Raw genomic sequence first — 20,074 nt, 5'->3', positions numbered from 1 at the left:
AAAAACTTACAGCTAATTTCCAAACAATATTAACATACTATAGTCAAAACCATGTAGTGATGAAAGACATGTAGAAAAAATACTTAAAGAACAAAGTGTACTTTTTGTTTCAGAAATATGCGCATGTAGCTAGAAAATATCTGAAAGCTGAAAGGTTCTTCTTCAGAAATACTAACAGCATTCTCTAGATGGAGAGATTAAGTGCTTCCTGATTTCTTTTTGCCTTATTTAAATAAAATCCTTCTTTAAAGCCCAATCTACAAAACGGACAAAAATAGAGCCATTCTTGTGGGGGGGACAGAGCTGATGTCCACTCAGCCTTCTTCCTTGCCTCTCACAGGCTGCTGTACACTTTGAAAACTATAATTCAATACATTCAGCTACGTTATCTACATGCCACAACAGAACTAGAGGAGAAAGCAAAAACATATTCAATCTAATGTTGACTTATTTCTTTATTTAGCTTTTTTTTTGCAACTATAAATTACAATCACTGGTACACCTGTAATTCTTTATAGTGTGTTCAACTAAGAGAAAGCAAACACAGCATAGGTCAATTTAAAAGAAATCACAGTACTTCTTAGTGTAATCTGCAAAAGAGGAAAACAGTCTTGGGCCCACTCCTTGGAAATAAATATCAAGTAACCATAAAAATATTCAGCCATTTTCCAGGTATTCAGGGAGGTTCATGCATGGTCCCAGGCAGAGCATCAGAGTTCCTCTTTGAAATATCCCAGCTTTGCCAATGACATCTCTTTTCTCAACTGCATAACTTCCCAAAACATCTGATCAACTATACAAATAGAAAAGGAGACACATAAATCACAAGATGCCATCTTAATTATTTTTCAGCTGTTTCACTGAAAACTTAACATTAGCTGAAATGCCATCTGGGCATTTCCTAATGACCTATCTAATGCCTCACCATTTTACTGCTAAGTCAAACAAATTTATTTACTTTGGGTAAATACCCAGTAGTGAAATCACTACATTTTTCATGTATCTGTGACAATCTCAGTGTTATCAATAAATGAGCAAATATTCACCAGTTTTGCCGCAACTATTTGTTAGGTACGTCAATGACCACTTTAGCCCAACAGAAGGTAGACACTTCAGTGTCCTGAGTAAATAATGGCAATCTTTTTGCCTTCATAAGCAATTACCCTCAATCCTCAATTATTCTAACTTAGGGATCTTCTTGCTCTAGTTTGCTACATCTTGGCCATTCCACTGTTTGTTAACACCAATGCAGAATGAAACAGGAAAATAAGAGTCCAGAGAACTCAGTAACATTCTTTGTGGGAATAACAGAGAAAGATTTTGCATATGGCTCAAATTAAAAATAGAAATAAATGTAGAGGTCGATCTGTAGATGTCAATTATCTCTACTTCAGACAAGCCCTCTCTGCTGAGTCAAAAAAAGCTGGCTTTATATTTCAGACAAAAAGTCTTCCTCTAACATGTCCTCAGATTAGAGACTGATTTAGATCAGTGGTTTTCAACCAGTGGAGATTTTGTCCTCAAGGGTACATCTGACAAAATGTCTGGATACGTTTTTCATTACTGGCATCTGAGTAAAGCTCAGCAATGGTGTTAAACATCCTACAACGCACAAGATAGTCCCTATGCACCACAACAAAGACTTATCCAGCTCAAAATGTTAATAGAACCAGGCCTGAGAAACCCTGCTTTAGATTTAGCTGCCCTAAATCCCTCTGGCACAAGGCACAGATAACACAGATTTTTAAATTACAGTATTAATTTGCTACAAACCCACATGTTATACGATGTGTACCAAGTACTGTGAAGAGGGAGAGTGACAGAAATCAGAGAAGAGGCCACTTCTATCGCCATCACCCTACTACCACTCACGACAATTTCTCCTTTTCATAAAGGAAATTATGAAAGGAAGATGAAAGCATCTTCCCTACAAAAACTTCTTTAACAAGGAGGAAAAAAACACACTTGACAATTAAACTTAACATAAATCATCTGTTCTGTGGCTTAAATCCTATGACCACCAACAGGTATTCAAAAATATTTCAATTTTATTGAAGTTGTAAAAAGTCCTGTACCCTTTAAAGACTACTTTATGCTACTCAGCCTTCTGAAACTCAATATTAATGAGAGGTTTCACCCTCATTCTTTTAGGCAGTAAAATCCAGTTATATGGGATTCTAAATAAATAGGACTCTTCCCAACATACCAAGGCTTTGAAATGCTAACCTAAATTTTTATCAGCATTACTAACTTTTCCACAGAATTGAGATTCACTACTAAGACAGTAGGCCTCTTCTAGGTTTTAAATAGAAAAATATTTTCAGTCCTTAAAAAGATATGAATAGGAAATTTCCTACAACTTCAAATACAAAATGAGTGTAGACTTTATCCCTAGCTTGGGATCTGCTATTTGTTTTAAAACAATCACATATACTCAAGAAACACTGCTTTGGAGCTGGTGGGCCTTTTTCATTTTCATGCCTGGCATTTAAGACATTTGACTACAGAATCATCAGTAATCATGAAAGACTGTATTAAAAATATTAAAACACTTGCATGAGGTTGGCTCTCCTGGATATATCATCTATATGTTTCGGCTGATTCAGAATATAGTAATCTTTATTCCATTCAGAACTATCCTCATGACTGCTTTATTAATTCACACGTGAAAGTAGAAAATACAGAAAAAAATTATTGTTAGATCCTCATGGTTTCCACCAATTAAAATAAATCTGACCATGTCTAGAGCTTACTCATTTTTATTTCTTAAGAGTAAGTTCAATAAGCCTTTTACTCCCCTCATTTTTACTGTCTGGTTTATCAATACACCCCCGCTTAAGAGTTATAACTGATCCTGCTTAAAACTCAAGAGTAAAATGAGGCAGTTTTAAGGGTTAAATACATTTTAAAAGACAGTAGTTCCCAAACTCTCATACAACTATGAGAGATTCAATATGAATATACCAATAATAAAGTTTATTTAAGCATTACTATGTTCTACACTTTCTGAAGGTTTATGTAAATATTTTATAACCAATTAAGAAAACTCACCGTCCTGCTGTTTCACGAGCCCCTGCTGAATATATCGAATGTATGTAAAAAAGTTACATACAGAGGTGATCTAGGCCAAAAGGGGGAAAAAAGTCATAAATAGTCAAATGTGTCATATCAAAGTGAGCTGTATTAAAATTCATGGTTAAGTTACTTACCCTGTATCTGCAAAAAGGAGAAATGTAATAATAGTTGCTTGAGTCCCCTAATTTAATTCTGTGTTTACAGGGCTTACTCTGGCCAGTTAGAGCACATTTTCTGCAAAACAATGACAAAATTTTAGTTTTTTAAAATTGGAAGCGTTTTGCTCCCACCCTTCTGTAGAAGTTTCATCCTCACTAACACAACAAGTATTTGAGACCTAGCAGGTACCTGGCACTATTCTACATGCAGACAGGACTGACAAATACAAAGGAATAAACCACCTTGCAAAAATACGGACTCTCAATAATTACAGAAGGGGTGCACTACATTCAGACATACCATCCTTTCTATTTGCATACTACAGACTCTCAGATTTGATATGAGGGCTTTCTGGTTAGAATGAGGCTGTAAGTCTCTTGAAGGCAGAGACTGTATCTTATTCATCTTTAAATGCGAGGCACCAAGCACGTGCCTGGCACACACCAGACATTCAATGACTGTTGGTCAAGTGATGAGCCACCTGTCACTCTACTGCTCAGTACAATGATGCTGGACTGTCTTTCAGGGCAGACTCTGAAGGCAGCCTAGTTATTACCCTCCTAAGCTAAAACCATGGCTGAAAAAACTACTACTCCCTATCGAGGCAAAATGAGTACAGCTGTAACTAAAATAAAGTGATTAACAGCATTTTAAATAACATTATAAATTATATAATAAAGAAAAATATGTTACATGAACATTAAATTTCAGCTATACTTACAACAAATATGATACAGATGTGCCTCGATAATAAAGAAAACATATGGAGTGTATTTAAAATAGGGTAATTCTGGGGTGCCTGGATGGCTCAGTTAATTGAACTCTTGGTTTCAGCTCAGGTCATGATCTCAGGGTTGTGATATTCTCTCCTCCTCCTCTTCCCTCCCCTCTGCTCCTCACCCTGCTCACACACTCTCTCATTCTCTAAATAAATAAGATCTTAAAAAAAAATTATAAAATAGGGTATTTTGGAGGTGGCCATTCCAACCACAAAATAATTCTCATCTTTTCAAAGACAGTTTGCCTCATTGTTCTTTTCTTAGAAAATTCCTTTAATGATTTGTAACTATATTTTTAAAACACTAATAACTAGCTTAGGAATGATAAAAGATCGAGAAATTTAAGGCACAAGTGATAAAGTCCTTGGAATTTCCAAAAGTATAATTTACACAAGAAGGAAAAGTAGCACTGAACTGATAAAAATCCATGTATACACTATTCTTCTGGAAACACAAATATACTTATTTGTCTAGTATTTTGTCTAATTTTGAAAGGACTTTGTTTAAAGTGGTTTTAAAGTATCAACTTCTGAAATAATGAAAGTGTTTCTTACTTCATTTCTAAAGCCATCTTTGAATTGTTCATCAACAGTCAACGTATTTTTATTTGAGCTAAGGTTCAACGTCAAAGCCTTCTGACTTCCAAGTCCGGCATTGTTAATGTGCTACACTTCCTCAGGACCCCTTAACAACTCTAGTCCCCAGATTTCTTTTTTTTTTTTTCTAAAGATTATTTATTTATTTGAGAGAGAGCAAGTGAGAGAGTACAAGCAGGGGGAGCTGCAGGCAGAGGGAGAGGGAGAAGCAGACTCCCTGCTGAGCAGGGAGCCCGATGTGGGACTGGATCCCAGGACTCTGGGATCATGAGTTGAGATGAAGGTAGTCACTTAACTGACTGAGCCACCCAGGTACCCCTAGTCCCAAGACATCAAACCCTTACCTGCCATCCTCACTTGAGGATGCCAACATGTCTGTATCTAGACCTGTCGTCTTCTTCCCTGAAGCAGAGCCCTTCCCACTAATTTTGGAAATGTCACAGCACTCTCCCAGTGGGCCTTTAACTCCTTTCATCATCCCCACCTGAATTTCTTCCTCTCCAAAATTCTCTTCAGATTTGTCACATCCTTCTCTCCATACACTCACCATCTTCGGAACACATGGGTGCTTGTTTCTAGGCCTTCAGTCTTACGTAGTCTTCTTTATCCAAATTCTACTCTTGCTCAAAAACCCAGATCAAATCTCCCTCCCTCATGGGCCCTAACCTCCACTCATGAGACTGGTCCTGGCTTCCACAAAGTTCCTACAGCATGTGTCATTTACTTTGTGATTATCTTCAACACCAAGCCGCTGGGAGTCTTGGCCAGGGCCATACTTCACACTTCACAGAAGAGAATATGTTCCTCAAGTTTCTCCACACAACATGCACTCCAAACACCTTGGCATCTCACCCTATTCCTACAAGCAAAGTATCCCTATACTATGAAAACTGTTCCCTAAACGTAATCTATGTAATTATTTTACTAAAATACTATATAAATCCACTTAAACTGGTACCCTCATTTGTCATTGGCACACGTATGCGTTATATAGAATGTAAGCAGAAATGTAAAATTCTATTAACAACTGCTCTATGCTATATTTAAAATAAGGTATACACAGACCTTAAAAGCACAAAAACTGCTATCGATGATCAGGATAAAAATACTTGGGAGCTTGTAGAAGAAGAATTTAGAAATGTCAATCCCCTCACCAAGGTTCAGAGGCCGCTGTGCTACAGTCATGGCCCAGGGGGAGCGCGGGGGTGTTTGGCTCGCAGAACAAACCCGTGACCAGGTTCAGGACCACCTGAACGCGAACAGCATGTGATCCGGCCGAGGATGCGTGTGCACAACAGGAAACACGAAGAATCACACGACTCCTACATCAGGCTTTAACACAGACCTGTTATCTCCTCTCAACCAGCCCTCTTCCCTTCTGCCTTCACGGTGACCCAGACCCGAGTCAATTCCTGCTTTCTGGGCGCTTTCTCAGACTTTCCAGTCCCCTACACAGACCTAGTTCTTAACCGCCAACTAAGCAGCGTCCTCCAAATCTTTCCAAGTCACATCGCCAACAGCTCTGCCAAAGGTCCCAGGGACCGCTGGTTTCGGTCTTTCCTTCTTCTAGGACTGGAGAGCAAAGAGCCTGCTCTGCCATGAAATGAAGGGGTCTCATGTTGGAAGGTTTGTAATCGCCGAGTGTCTGTCATGTATGAAAGATCGAACTGGTTAGCTACCAAAGGGGGAGAGTCCTTTCTAGGACACTACGAAAGCGGAGGATCATATAGAAGTCTTTCTGGCACCGTTTTCATGCTGTTCTAATTCACTCTCTTCCCAAACTATCTTTAATGGCAACCCTCAGGAAGAAGTATTTTACACCAAAATCTCTATGTATAACAAACAAAAGTTCTGCTTATGACCCACTAAACTGATTTTATGATTAACTAATGAGTCACAACATGTGGTCTAAAAAAAAAAATGTGTCTAATACCTGATCTAATATATGTGTATATATTTTTGTAATTAAAAGTTCTTTGATGCTCAGTTTGAAATGCTGCATCTCGCACTGAGGATTTCTCTTTAGTGTGCATAAACTCAACAGAAAACAAGAAATTTAATCACATTTAAAACTAGAAAAACTAAATATTTACAACATATAAGATTTTTAAAACTCCGTGTCTTCCACAAGACATGGTTCTGAAAACATACTTTGGTCCTCCACATTCGACTGCAGAAGCTTTCACAAATCGAATAGGTTGTAATCCCACTGGTTCAATGCTTAGAGTATTGTTTTCCACAGCCTCCAGAACAGCTGAAGCCAACTTTAAAAAAACAAAAAGTATCAGATGCTATGCTGGCATAAAAATATTAAAATTGTATTCTACAGTAAACTGGGTTTTTAAAAAAAAAATTATTCTTTCCCCATGCCCCACTAGTTTGGTCTTAGGTCAAGGAAAAACTGTAATCTTGGTTGGAATTCTTTTATAATCCAAATATTGTTATGAAGGGCAATTCAGTTGTAGCTAAGTAACTTTTCTCATTGTCTACAAGAGGGCTGAGGGCATCAATTCCAATCGGTCCGCCTCTTAGCCACAATTAACATCCACTATTAATGCCACGTCAAAATAAATACGCTAATGCTTTATTTTGCTAAATTCATATGTATTTTTTAACACTGGTCATTCATGACACAGCAATATATACAACTACAGCTGTGTATTTTCTGAACTTGTATGCAAGAGTACAAGAGTGATCTACAAAAGAACCGGCTGGATTATCAAATATTAAATGTACAGATGCGATGGTAGCAACTGACCAACAGGAGATGAAACCAGCACATTTCTTCAGAGTGGCAAGATTACTAATAGGAATGGCCTCCCCCAAAACAGACACAGAGGCACAATGAATGACCTGTCTACATGTCAAAAGTGTTTTACTGTCCGTTTTAACTTCTCCTTACAAATAATGTTAAAGTTAAATCCTCTAAAGACTTCGTATAAGACTCTTAGGATTACATTTCTTAAACAGAGATTGACAAGATATTTATAGACAAACCTTCCACAGGTATGAACAAATTAAATTTATGACCTTACGTCTATATAGTACCTTGTATTTTATAAAAGTTTATGTACTTAATTTACTTCATTTCATTCATTTCATTCCCTGTGACACAAGCAAGGCAGGTATTTTCCATTTTAAAGATGAAGAAACTAAATGATTTTTTATTTAGTTCTTCGTAGTGTATAAAACTTTCCTTATAGTGAACTTTGGACCGAGAATTAAGAAAGCAGCCCTACCCCAGATGCACATTTACTTCACTCTGGTGCAACACATACTTCACTGTGAATGAGCCTCTGCTCAAGTAAACAAAGATGTTCAGTAACTGAATGCCAAGAAATAATCATGATCTTAGTATGGAATGGAGAAAATGATAAAACGTGACATGTTATAATAACTTATTTATGTAAGAGAAAATATATAACATGATTTAGCAAAGGGTACAGCAACAACTCTAACGCATTCCTATTAAAATAAAAAAAAATTACCTCACTTTTTGAGAATGTTAAACATGGAAAGATATCTTCCTGATAAATTTTGTCTAAGAAAGGACACGATCTATCCATTGTGGGATCATCCTTCCAAGATCTGAATTCATTATACAGAGATAAGTCAGCCTGACAAACCAAAAGAAAACACAGAATAATCTTTTTAAAGGCACAAACACAAAATCATCTTATAAAACCAAAACCTAATTTAAACATTACTGATAAAGAAGTCATCTTCATTTAAAATAATGAACTGAACTATTCTTGATTCATGATACCAACTTCCTTTTTAAAAAAATCCCAAGTCCCAAATGACTGACTAGCTCTTTTCAACAGATCTACCCTGGTGTATTCAGCAATGCTACCTGGATTCCCCACAGCCCCCCCAAAAAATGGTGGCGCTCCTCTTAAGATACATTGTGCTCACTGCTCTGAATATAAAACAAGTGATGAGAAGTCTTTTCTGAAAATAATCAAAAGGTTAAGTTGGAGCCAAGTTCATTAAATAAAGTGAAGAAATGGAGACTAAATTGTGAAACCTAGCTGGGGTCGAAATGATACTAACTGTTCTATTACCTGAGGGCATTTTCAAAAGAACTTTGAAAATGTTTACTGTGTAAGCAGCACATATATAACCCCCTAAACTATTTTAAAAATATAACATTTACTAAGATCTATTTTTGGCATAGCAACATCCGGTGACTACTGTCTGAATTATCGACAATTATCAGGCTGACACTCATCTTCCTAGTCACTCTTCCGGGCGGTCCCTCCTTTCCCCTCCTGCCCTTTAATAAGTTTTCCCAAAGTAGTCTTCCCTCCAAATGCCCTCTACTCAGCTCAACACTACCTATCACATACAGAGCCACACCTGCCCCTGGCTGCCCTTTCAAGGTAATGCCCCTCATCCTCCTGCGGCTCTAAGCCGCTATCATCCACGAGAACTGGACACATAAACGACACACTAACTACACCCATGACCTTCAGGACAGCTTAAATGGATATGCAGATGGTTTACATGAAAATAATAAAAGACTAAGTGTATCCAAGCTTTCTTATAGACTTTCTTTTAAGGTATATCATGGAAATTTCAGTATGAGTTTTTTTTTTATCCTAATCCATAAATTCTTTGAATCAGAGCTAAAGGCAAAAGGATAAATAATACTTACATTTTCAAATTACTTTTCTTTGTAAAGTTTACCCTTTAATGGACATAAGCCCCAAAGCAGGTAAGATTCTAGTTCAAAGGCAGTAATTTAAGCTAGTAAGAGCTGACCCTGTGTCAGGAACCATGAGAAGTAAGAACTTCCCAAATGCTTAATCCTCACAGCTGTGCAAGACAGACATCATGATCTTCATTTTTTTAATATATAAATATATATATGTGTATGTGTGTGTGTGTGTGTGTGTGTGTGTATAAAAGAAAACTAGGGCTTAGCAAGGTAAAGGAACTTGCCCAAGGTTACAGACCAAGAAACCGGTAAAAGTTCAAATTTGTATCTAAATGACTTGATGGCAAAGACTTACATAATGCAGGTGTGTGTATAGATGCACAGACGTGCACTTTAAGTGTTTTCAGAAGCTACAATGCAAATGTCGCTTCTGCCTGCCTGTCACATTTTCTACAAAAATATGGACGTTTCACTTTCTTTCCAATGGTTTATTATTTTTTTTAAATTTTAAGTTCAATTTGCCAGTATATAGTAGAACACCCAGTGCTCATCTCATCATGTTTTATCTTTTCCTAAGATTTAAACAGGTCAACTTTACGTGTTTCCTTTGTCTAATAAAGCTTTTTGATAAGTTTTCACAAAACATTAGAATACAGGATATATCTGGAAAGCAAAACGTTACCATTTTGAAGTTGTTTGCTGCCTATTCATATTTCATGAGACATCGTTAAGTTAAAAACAAAACTTTAAAATGTTCCATGAGAAAACATTTAAATTTTGTTAGTGTAAACAGCAGAAAACAAGGTATATAATCACACACACCAAGAAGCTGCAGCAAAATACAAGTTGTACCAAGTGCAAGTTAATAAAAATGCTAATTAATTTCAAGGAAATTAAAGTTAAGACTAATTAAAAAGTTTCTGAAATAGTTAACCAACATGAATTTTAGATTCCATCAAATTCAGATTTGGTCACATACTGAACTTCTCCTTCACCAGCATCTTTTTTTTATTAATAAGCAACCAAAATGCATTCAATTAAAGTTAAGTAACGATTTTGGTTATTCAATCTAATAAAATCCTGGCTTCCGTGCAAAAATTTAACCAAATGAGCAGATACGGCTTCTTAAAGATTCATGATGAACCTGAATACAACAATGTAAAATATAGCTTTTAAGAAAAAGAAAAAAGGAGGGAAGGGCTGCTCCCTGCTTCCAATCTCCTTGGAAATGTTTTCTCATTGTATGCAATGAGAAAACCAAAAATATATATATATAATTATACAATTTTTACTCAAAACAGCTCAAAATATTTTCACATCTGTTACCTTCACAACATGTCTTTTAAAATGATAAGGCTACCATTAGTTCTATTTTTTTGTTGCTTAATTATCTGAATTAACGCTCTTTTACACTGATATAAAACTCTACCTCTCCCAGGATTTAAGTAAAAGCAATGTGCTGTTCAAGAGAATTGCCTTATTTTCACACTTTTTTAAATTTCATATTCTGTTAGAGCATCCTACCAAGTAATTTTGCCTAGCCAGATCATTAAAGCCACCCACTCTCCTTTATACAACACATGACAGTTTGCTCCCTAAATGAAATACCAAGAGTAAGAAACTCACCAAGTTTCCAGCAGGTAACTCCAAGGTCAGCCAAGTAGAGAACGGAACTGAAGACTCCCTGAAAGCAGCCAGCTCTAGATAAAGCCTCCCCCATCTTAATATTGCATACTTTGTACTAAAGATTTTGCTGGCAAAAATCGTAACTGACACCTCAGTGATGAGAATTAATAAGGATCAAGAGAGTCAGAGGGGACAGTCCTTGGCGAGTTACCTCTTTGCAATCTTTTACAATTGGCTGTATCACACTGAGGTCCTGATGACTGCCACTCATAGCACTGCTTGTACTTTTATTTCTTGTGTGCCCCCTTTTAAAAGGTGTCTTTCCGCCTGGCAGAGGCTCTTGCGTAGGTGATGTTGGAGAACTGGACAATACAAGTGTCTTCAATGCAGCGACTTCAGCTTGAAGGACATCAATCTTGGAAAGAAAGCAACAGAGTTCATACACTCACTGTTTTATGACAGATTCAGCTAAATGCTAGCAATGTGATCAAAACACTTTTCCTTTCAAAGATGAAATAAAGTTTAATTTGTATTTGCTGTGGAGTAATACAAAGAAAGTGAAACCAAGTTTTTTAATGTTTCTATATGGCTTGGATTTGGCTGCTATTCACAGAGCTAAGTGAAATTTTTTAAGTTATCAAAATGCCTAACATGTGATTCATGTGAATTTTCAAAATCCTCAAAATAGAAACAGCTTATGAATAGTTGTGGTTCATTCCTAAAATAACAGGAATAATAATCCTAGTTTGGTGGCTTTTTTCCCCAGCGAATTAAGAAAAATATCATTAACTTTAAAATGTGATTATATAATCCTTTTGATAATACATATGATTCACAAGACTTAAAATCCTTTGGTTCTATTTATTCATTTATTTTTAAGATTTTTTTTTATTCCTTTATTCATGAGAAACACAGAGAGGCAGAGACACAGGCAGAGGGAGGAGACTCCCCACGGGGAGCCCTTATTTAATAAATTTGTAATAAATAAATTATTTAATTTTATTTATTTTTAAGATTCCTTTGGTTCTAATATAAATGAGTGCCTACTGTTCACTATTAATTGTACCTCTGTAGTAGGTTTTCTATTTATAGTTTCCTGTAGTTCCCAAATCTTCTAAAATAAGCTCTAGTTTATAAATAGGAATATCCAATAAATGTTTTAAGTATCTTTAAGACAGTAATCACGAATTTCTTTATTTTTTTACTATTAAGGCAGCAAAAACTTACTTTTCCTTGTGCTTCCTTTAGCTGTTTTTCTGCTGTTGCCTGCTTGACATTTGCTTCTCTCACCATCTTATGAGCTTCCTGAAAAAGTTAAAATCTCAACTTTTGGAAACAAAGTATTTAGCCTCTGTTTTCAAAAAATCTTTCAACACGTGTCTACGACTGTAGCAAAATTTACCAAAACTACCAAAATTTAACCTGAAAATAAATATTCAATGTCAATTGTCAGTTCTTGAAATAGCAATTATCATCTGATAGGTAAACAAGTATAAATTAGGAATATGTACTTTTAGTACTAATATCACTGACATAGCCACATTAAGTTCAATCATTGTGGATCAATGTTTGTGTAAAGACTGTGAATGTTTGACATTCTGTGTGCCAACCCCACTTCTCTGTAGTTGGGTTTCTGTAACTTGGCTACTATATAAATGTTCATATTATCAATCACAGCAAAGACATACAGAAGGGACAAGTAAAAATATTAATACATCAATAATGTTGCATTTATAAGAATGACACAGCTGAGAAGCCCTAGAGCTTCTAATAAAAACATTCACAAAATGATACGAAGTGACAAATTCCATGCAGAGCAATCTGCAAAGGCAAATCAGAAATTAGCCTTTAAGATGGTCTTAATTTTTTAGTACCATAAATATGAAATTCTAGGTATTCAATTCCTTTTTCCCTTATATTTACTGATCCAAATTTACTCCTGACATCGCTTTGTGAGGTGCTATACCAGGTGCTGATAATATACTGGGAAAAGAAACAAGGTCCCTCCCTCTTAAGGAGCTTACATTCAGTTTACATTCTAATAATCAAAATATCCAAGTAAGAATTCTGAGTTTTACTCTAAGTGCAATACGAAGCCTTATGATCTTTTGAAAAGAAAGTCACTGATCTTACTCGTATTTTTGAAAAACTACTCTGCTGTACGGAACAGTCCTAAAGAAGATTAAGGATGGACTGGAACCATATATAGGCTGCTTGAGATAATACCCTGGGATTGAAAAACACGTATGTTAGAACTTCAAATTATAGTTTATGAGAGGGAAGAGAAGAAGGGAAGGAGGAGGGAGGGAGGAAGTCAGCTTCAAAGACATTTAATACGTGTTTGACAATGGCACCCTTACTAAGTCTGTCAACTGTTCAGTGTAAGAGTCAACATTCTCCACATCCGACTCCCATTTGCTCCCACAGTATTGTAATGAACTGCACTTTGTTTATATGCTCATGAATGTGAATTTACAGATCACATTAGCTTAAATAAGAGATGCTTTACTATCAATACTTTATAATGAGAAGAGATTAACTGTGAAAATCTTCCATGCACAGTTATGCTGGTTATCTTGTATCAAAGTCCTTAAGAGCTGCCAATGAGGTAAGTGGTTTTCTTTCTAAAATAACAAAAGTTTCAGATTTGCTGAATTTTTCTTTTTTTTTTTTTTTAAGATTTTATTTATTTATTCATGATAGTCACAGAGAGAGAGAGAGAGAGAGGCAGAGACACAGGCAGAGGGAGAAGCAGGCTCCATGCACCGGGAGCCCGACGTGGGATTCGATCCCGGGTCTCCAGGATCGCGCCCTGGGCCAAAGGCAGGCGCCAAACCGCTGCGCCACCCAGGGATCCCTGAATTTTTCTATAACGAGTGGCTGTCAACAGATCACTATTTGGCAGATATTTATAAAATAATAAACATATCTAATCTGACCCTTTAGGATAAGTGACATTTTAACTATAAATGCAAAAGTAACTCAGGCTAAGGAGAGATTTGTTTAAATGTCTGGAAATGGACTCTGCTTTCCTTAATAGTGGACTATGCAACCTGGACAAAACCTCCCATGGAGGATAATTTAAAAAGCTGGACAAAATTTTTGTAAATGTATCAGAAGGTATTAGAGAGCTAACAAAACGGTGAAGAATGAGAGGACCAAGACCCAGGAGAAGATGGAAACTAAGAAAAGAAAGGTAGAATTCAGGGTGAGATCTGAGGTATACAGTGAAGACGTGGTGTAACCTACATGTAACTAGAGTCCCAAAAGGAGAGGAGAGCTAAGAAATGAGGCTGAAGCAGTAGCTGAAAAGATAACACATAGGATTTGCAAACTGACAAGACATCAAATAGCAGATTCCAAAAAAGTTTGAAAATTTACTATCACTTTGTCATTCTAAATGTGAAAATGATACAAGTATCTTCTATACCAGGAGTCAGCAAACCTCCTCTGTAAAGGGTCAGACTGTAAGCAGTTGGGGCTTTCTGAGCCATCCTGTCTCTGCTGCAGTGTGAAAGCAGCCACAAACACACAAATGGCGAACGTGGCCATTTCAATACACACTTATCAGCACTGAAATCTGAATTTTCTTGTCACAAAGTACTCTTGTTTTTTTTCCCCCAAACCACTTAAAAACTGTAAAAACGAATCTTAGCTGATGAGGCTGCACAAATTAGGGACAGGCTAGTTCTGCCCTCTAGGCTGTAGTTTGCAGACCTCTGATACAAACATTCATGTGTAGACACTCACAGACTTTGAAAATGGAATTTTCTTCCTATCTGGTTAACAATGATTCAAATGAAGAAGGTGGTTTTTCTCTTTCTTTAAAATAATGTTTAAACTTGTTCTCTTCTGATTAATTTGCAAAGATAGTCTGTTGGTATTAGAGAAGACAAATGCACCAGAGAATATTCTGGTGAAACCTTCACATAACCAGCAATGGAACTGAAAATTCAATATAATGATTTAATACAGGGAAAGATGTACTTCTTCCATTTGGATCCATATATTCATGAGTTATCAGCCATATTGCATCTAATTTTAAAAAAGGAATAAAGACTAGACCTTCACCTGAATCATGAATTGTTAAAACAAGATTTTTGAAAACAAGGTAACATATTCAATCATACTCCTCTTACTAAATATATACACACACTATACATATATTTTAGTGAGGATAAAATATTTTTGTATTATTACAAATAAACTTATTAACTTGCTTTTTAAAACTTGTTTTATAGTTTACATAACATGTATTATATGTTAGTGTATACATATAATTTATAAGTACATATGCTCTTAAAACAGTGCCTACCAATAGGTAACCCTCAATAAATATTACTTATTTTCATCATAATAAAGGTACACACTCAAATTTTTCTTTTACAGATTAAGTACATGATCTCAACAAAAGTTTGGCATCTATCGGTCTAGGTAAGAAAAATCATGATGGCTTGCAAAATGGTGTTAGCAATATCATGATGAAAGGTAGAAAGATTTGCCTTATAAATCTGTCACAAGATTTGCCTTGTGAATATGGAATACAGGAGAGGCCTCAATGAGGACTCCTCTTCTGTGGCCTGAGACCAATGAAGTACCATTTATGATTTTCATAGTACTTAAAGCAAGGATCAGGGTTATGAATTTGAATCCCAGCTCCTTAATCCTTTATGCCTCATTTTCTTCACCGATAAAATGATAATAATTTGTACTATATACCTATTAGCATTATGAAGAAAAAACTCAGTGTGCATAGACATTACTAAAACTGGCTGACAAAATGTAAAAAAAAAAATCTGAAGGCTACCTATCTATCTTTTCTTTTTCCATGTCAAATGGATCTACTTTTTTAAGCATTCATTTTGTTATCTCAAAATCAGAGACCATATATATGTATATGTGTGTATATATATAGAATTCTTGTATTTGATAGTTTTAAAACCCAACTTTCCTACAAAGTGTAATTATACTAAAGATTATTCATATACAACAAACTCCTAATTTTAATTTACATGTTAAGTGTACCAAAGCTGAGCAAATTTCTATTTATTCAAAATAATCCTTAATTCTTACAAAACTATATACATATTTATATATTATATTTATATATATGTAAAATATAAGCAAAAAATCTTTTCATAAGACAATGAGAAACTAGATCATGAATGCACAATAGACCACAGAAAAACTTTTAGCACCTTTTTATAAAATTCGTAAGTAACTGGTTTGAATACAGTGTCCTTCATTAGTGAAATCATCTTCTGTCGGTGTAATTCCTTTCCCAGTGTCAAGGCTATTAGCCATTGTCAGACCAGGTATAGATCAGGGACCCAAATACCTTTTTTTTTAGATATACCTTTTATTCCAAAAATTCCCTTTCTGCTTTTTCACATCCTGCTATGGAGAGGGAGAAGTTTCTTCCCATTTGTTCTCCTACCTTCATCTAACAGAATATACATGCAAGTGCAGACAAGAGGAAGTAAGCAAGGCTAAAATTATGGCCAAGCAGGTGAGAAGCTTAATATATTTGCTTTCTTATCTAGTATCCATATATCATTATAAAACTCTCTTCTGGCCAAGACAATACTGGAAGAAAAAGTCTAAGGTTTCTTGTCAACCCCCTCTACAAACAAAGATGTAACAAGTCATATAGCTCCTGTCCTCTAGTCTTTGATGACTAGCTAACCAAAAATAATAATAAATCAGTTTTTAAATGTCCATGAAAAGAAAAGGACCCCTGAAAAAGAGGACAGGGCAAAGGGGTGTTGAGCAGAGGGGACATGGAAAGCCCACAGCTGAAGAAATCCACACGTAACTTGTTACCATGTTCCTTGTAATGACAGAAATGGTGGAATATGTGCAGTTGGTGGATTATGACTCTCATGACAGTGACCATGTAGGTGAACATGAAAACATGTTATTTGAAGAAAAAATACAAAATATATTAGGATTACAATTATGTAAGAAAATATGCATACCTCTAAAACTGAAACAGATGCTGCATAAATAAAAATAACAAAAGGGGAAGAAAATTTTCTAAAATTTTTTACCACACTCAGTTTTAAAAACAAATTTTTAGAGTAAAAAAATTAGTATTATTATAATTTTAAGATTTTATTTAAGTAATCTCTACACCCAACGTGCGGCTCAAACTTATGATCCTGAGATCATGAGTCACATGCTCTGCTGAATGAACTAGCCCAGAGTCTCAAAAAGAAATTATTAACAATTGATAATGGCATTAGTCATTCCAGTTAACACCTCAATCTTTTTGATTAAGAAATCTTTTTTTTTTTTTTTAAATAAGCTCTGTGCTGAGCATAGGGCTCAAACTCATGACCCCAAGATCAAGAGTTGCATGCTCTACCAACTGAGCCAACCAGGTACCCTTGAATAAGGAACTCTTAAAGGCTCAAGGTTTTAACCAGAAAGAACCACATTCTATGAAAGTGGTTCTTAAGTAAGTACTATCCTCTCCTCACCCCCAACTTATAAAAGTTGTCAAAATGATCAGGAGTATGACTAGCTTTTTGGGGCCAAAGCCAAGTATGATGGTTAATGCTGGATGCCAGATATTTGGTCAAACCTTACTCTGGCTGTTTCTATGAAGGTATTTCTGGACGAAACTAACATATGTTAACTCAGGCAGATTTTTCTCCAATAATGTGGTTGGGCCTTATCCAATCAGTTGAAGGACTAAATAGAATGAAACAGCAGATCCCGTTGGAGTAGGAGAGAATTTTCCTGCCTTCAAACTCCAAGTGAAACACCAGTTCTTGTTGGGTCTCCAGCCTGTCAGCCTTAGGACTAGAGTTGCACCATCAGTTCTCTGGTTCTCAGGCCTGTGGACTTGGGACTATAAAACTATACCATCAGCTCTCCTCGGTCTCCAGCCTGCTAACTCACCCTGCAGAACTTGGTAAAGTAGCCTCCATCATCACATGTGCTGATTCCTTACTATCAGTCTCTATATAATTATGTATACATATATACACATCTTATTGGTTTTATTTCTCTGGAGAACCCTGGCTAATACATCAAAAATACAAAATGACAAAGTCAATTTGCACCTCTAATGAGAAACACTGCTTGAGGTGGGTAGAAACTATAGTCCTGTTGGCAGGCTGGAGATAAAGAGGTGGGCTTTCTAACAAGTAGATGTGCCTTCTAACAATCCTCAAACCTTCGCCTCTCAGACAGCTACGTCAAGAGTTTACCATCTTTATTGTGGAGTCATATTTATTATAGGATTACCCTAAAGTAGCCCCTAAATGCTTGATAAAAACAAAATTAAAATTTACCTCGTTTCTGTCCACACAGGCATTTTAAAACAACCTGATACTGGTAGCCCACAGGGTCTTTTTCTTTTCCCATCATTTTAAGTTGCAGACTCTACATTTCTTAAAGATTTCATTTTTCTTAGATGACTTATAAATTATGTGTGAAGCTAAGCATATCTTTTTCAAGATCCCCTCAGAAAACAATTCTATCAATATATAAAAATCAAGATGTTGCTCTTGGCCAACATGTAAATAGACCAACCTCAAACAGACTAGCTGTGAGTTCCTCCAATTCCTGTCCAAGTTGATCTCGTACTTTAGAAAGCCTCTCACACTCTTCATCTTTTAACTTCAGTTCCTATGAAAAATTGATCATTTTATTTTGAATTTCCATAGTTTGAAGTTAGATTCAGCAGACTACATAATCTTTACTAATAAAATGACAAAATATTAATACTGTCCCCTTCTACAACGCTCAAACTGAAAATGTTTATTTAGCACTTGCTATGTGGAAGACAATCAGGCAAATCTAAAATTATAAATAATTCTAACTCACATATTAAATTTTCATGTTTCTTTCATGAGACGTCCAAAGATTAAGTAGGATTATATGTTACGTGTGAAAATAAACAATTAAATGACTTCATTCTTTTTTCCCTTTTCTCCGAACATATTTATTTCCATCAAACAGGAATTTAATTGCATTTAACATTTCAATAAAAATTCAGTGGGTTGTTTTCATATTTACTTTAAAATTTATTCACTTATAGATAACTTTATGTACCATATGGCAATTATTTTAAAATTTCCATTAGGAGACTATACCCATTTAGCACTGCAACCAGAGGCAAATGATACATATTTGCATTTAAAACTAAGAAAAATGTTAATGACAAAATCACATCCTACATTTACACATGAATTCTCAAAAGGTCTCAAATAGATGTTTTAAAAAATCCTTTTTAAAAATGTAAATAATACGTACTTTTATATGTTGCCCTAATTTTTCAAATTTAGGATAAAAAAAATCGAAGCTTCCTATATATTGATCACAATTACACTAATGAAATAATGAGTTAGTTGTATTGTAATTGTGTAGCAGCACAGTTTTTGAATCCCCCAAAGACAACTCCAGAAAACTAAATATACTAACTAAAGTATCAGAAGAACCCAATGACCACATCTTCAACAAAACTAGGTAAGGAAAGCCCCACAAATCTTACACTATGACAGAACTTGGCTACATTGCCAACACCAGAAAATGAGCAGCTCTGGGGAAGGATAGCAGGAAGGGGAAGGGAATACAGAGGTATCCTATGAAGCCTCAGAACCCAAAAAATCATTACAAATACCCAAAAGGAGAGGATTCGACCTTAGCGGAAACTGGGAGAATTTGAGAACAAATGGAGAAAAAGGAAAAGGTTTCCACAGGCTCCAAGTTGCAGGTGGAGTATGAAACCCTATATGCAGCCCTGAAGCAGCAAACTACCACAAAGCCCTCAACTCTCAGGAACTAGAGAGCATCCAGCAAAGAGACTCTTCCAGGATACTGCCCTCTTGGAATCTGAAACCAAATTGCAGGACAAGAATAACAGAGGCTGAGAGACAGAAGGCTCAGATATTAAAGGAGAAAGAGGGTGGCAAGATTGCAAAGCAAACAGATCGCAAAAGTAGCATACGAAAAAGTATTTTTTCTTCTATTTCTAGAAATATCATTCCTAGACATAATATTAAGCCTGTAAAGTTTGCAGAGACACTAGGCTAGAGGAGAAAGCCTTCTTGAACAAGGCTTACCTCTGAGAGACAGAAGTGGCTACACAGATATACCAATAACAACAGAAGGGAAAGCTCTTGAACATAAAATTGAGAAAGCTACCTTGGTTTATCCTACTCCTTCAC

The 20,074-nt window shown here is 35.8% G+C and overlaps 1 protein-coding gene across 7 annotated transcripts in view; it reads right to left on the bottom strand.

The window, feature by feature from the left end:
• Positions 1–437: 437 nt before the first annotated feature.
• RAB3IP (RAB3A interacting protein) overlaps positions 438–20,074 on the bottom strand; it is a 40,895-nt gene continuing 21,258 nt past the window's right edge. For 4 of the 7 annotated variants that reach the window (XM_077913805.1, XM_077913807.1, XM_077913806.1 and 1 more), the window contains exons 4-11: positions 18,438–18,533; positions 12,123–12,200; positions 11,107–11,310; positions 8,098–8,226; positions 6,761–6,873; positions 3,210–3,309; positions 3,052–3,121; positions 438–793 (exon numbers count right to left, since the gene is read on the bottom strand). In XM_077913805.1, the coding sequence (XP_077769931.1) occupies positions 711–793; positions 3,052–3,121; positions 3,210–3,309; positions 6,761–6,873; positions 8,098–8,226; positions 11,107–11,310; positions 12,123–12,200; positions 18,438–18,533 (873 nt within the window). In that variant the 3' untranslated portion in view covers positions 438–710. Of the gene's footprint in view, positions 794–2,556; positions 2,650–3,051; positions 3,122–3,209; positions 3,310–6,760; positions 6,874–8,097; positions 8,227–11,106; positions 11,311–12,122; positions 12,201–18,437; positions 18,534–20,074 lie in introns of all 7 variants that reach the window. The other 3 variants (XM_077913803.1, XM_077913804.1, XM_077913808.1) reach the window with 3 other exon arrangements.

This window comes from Canis aureus, chromosome 11 (assembly GCF_053574225.1).
Source record: "Canis aureus isolate CA01 chromosome 11, VMU_Caureus_v.1.0, whole genome shotgun sequence".
In the NCBI taxonomy this organism is placed as follows: Eukaryota; Metazoa; Chordata; class Mammalia; order Carnivora; family Canidae; genus Canis; species Canis aureus.
This window is presented reverse-complemented; position numbering and strand designations above follow the sequence as displayed.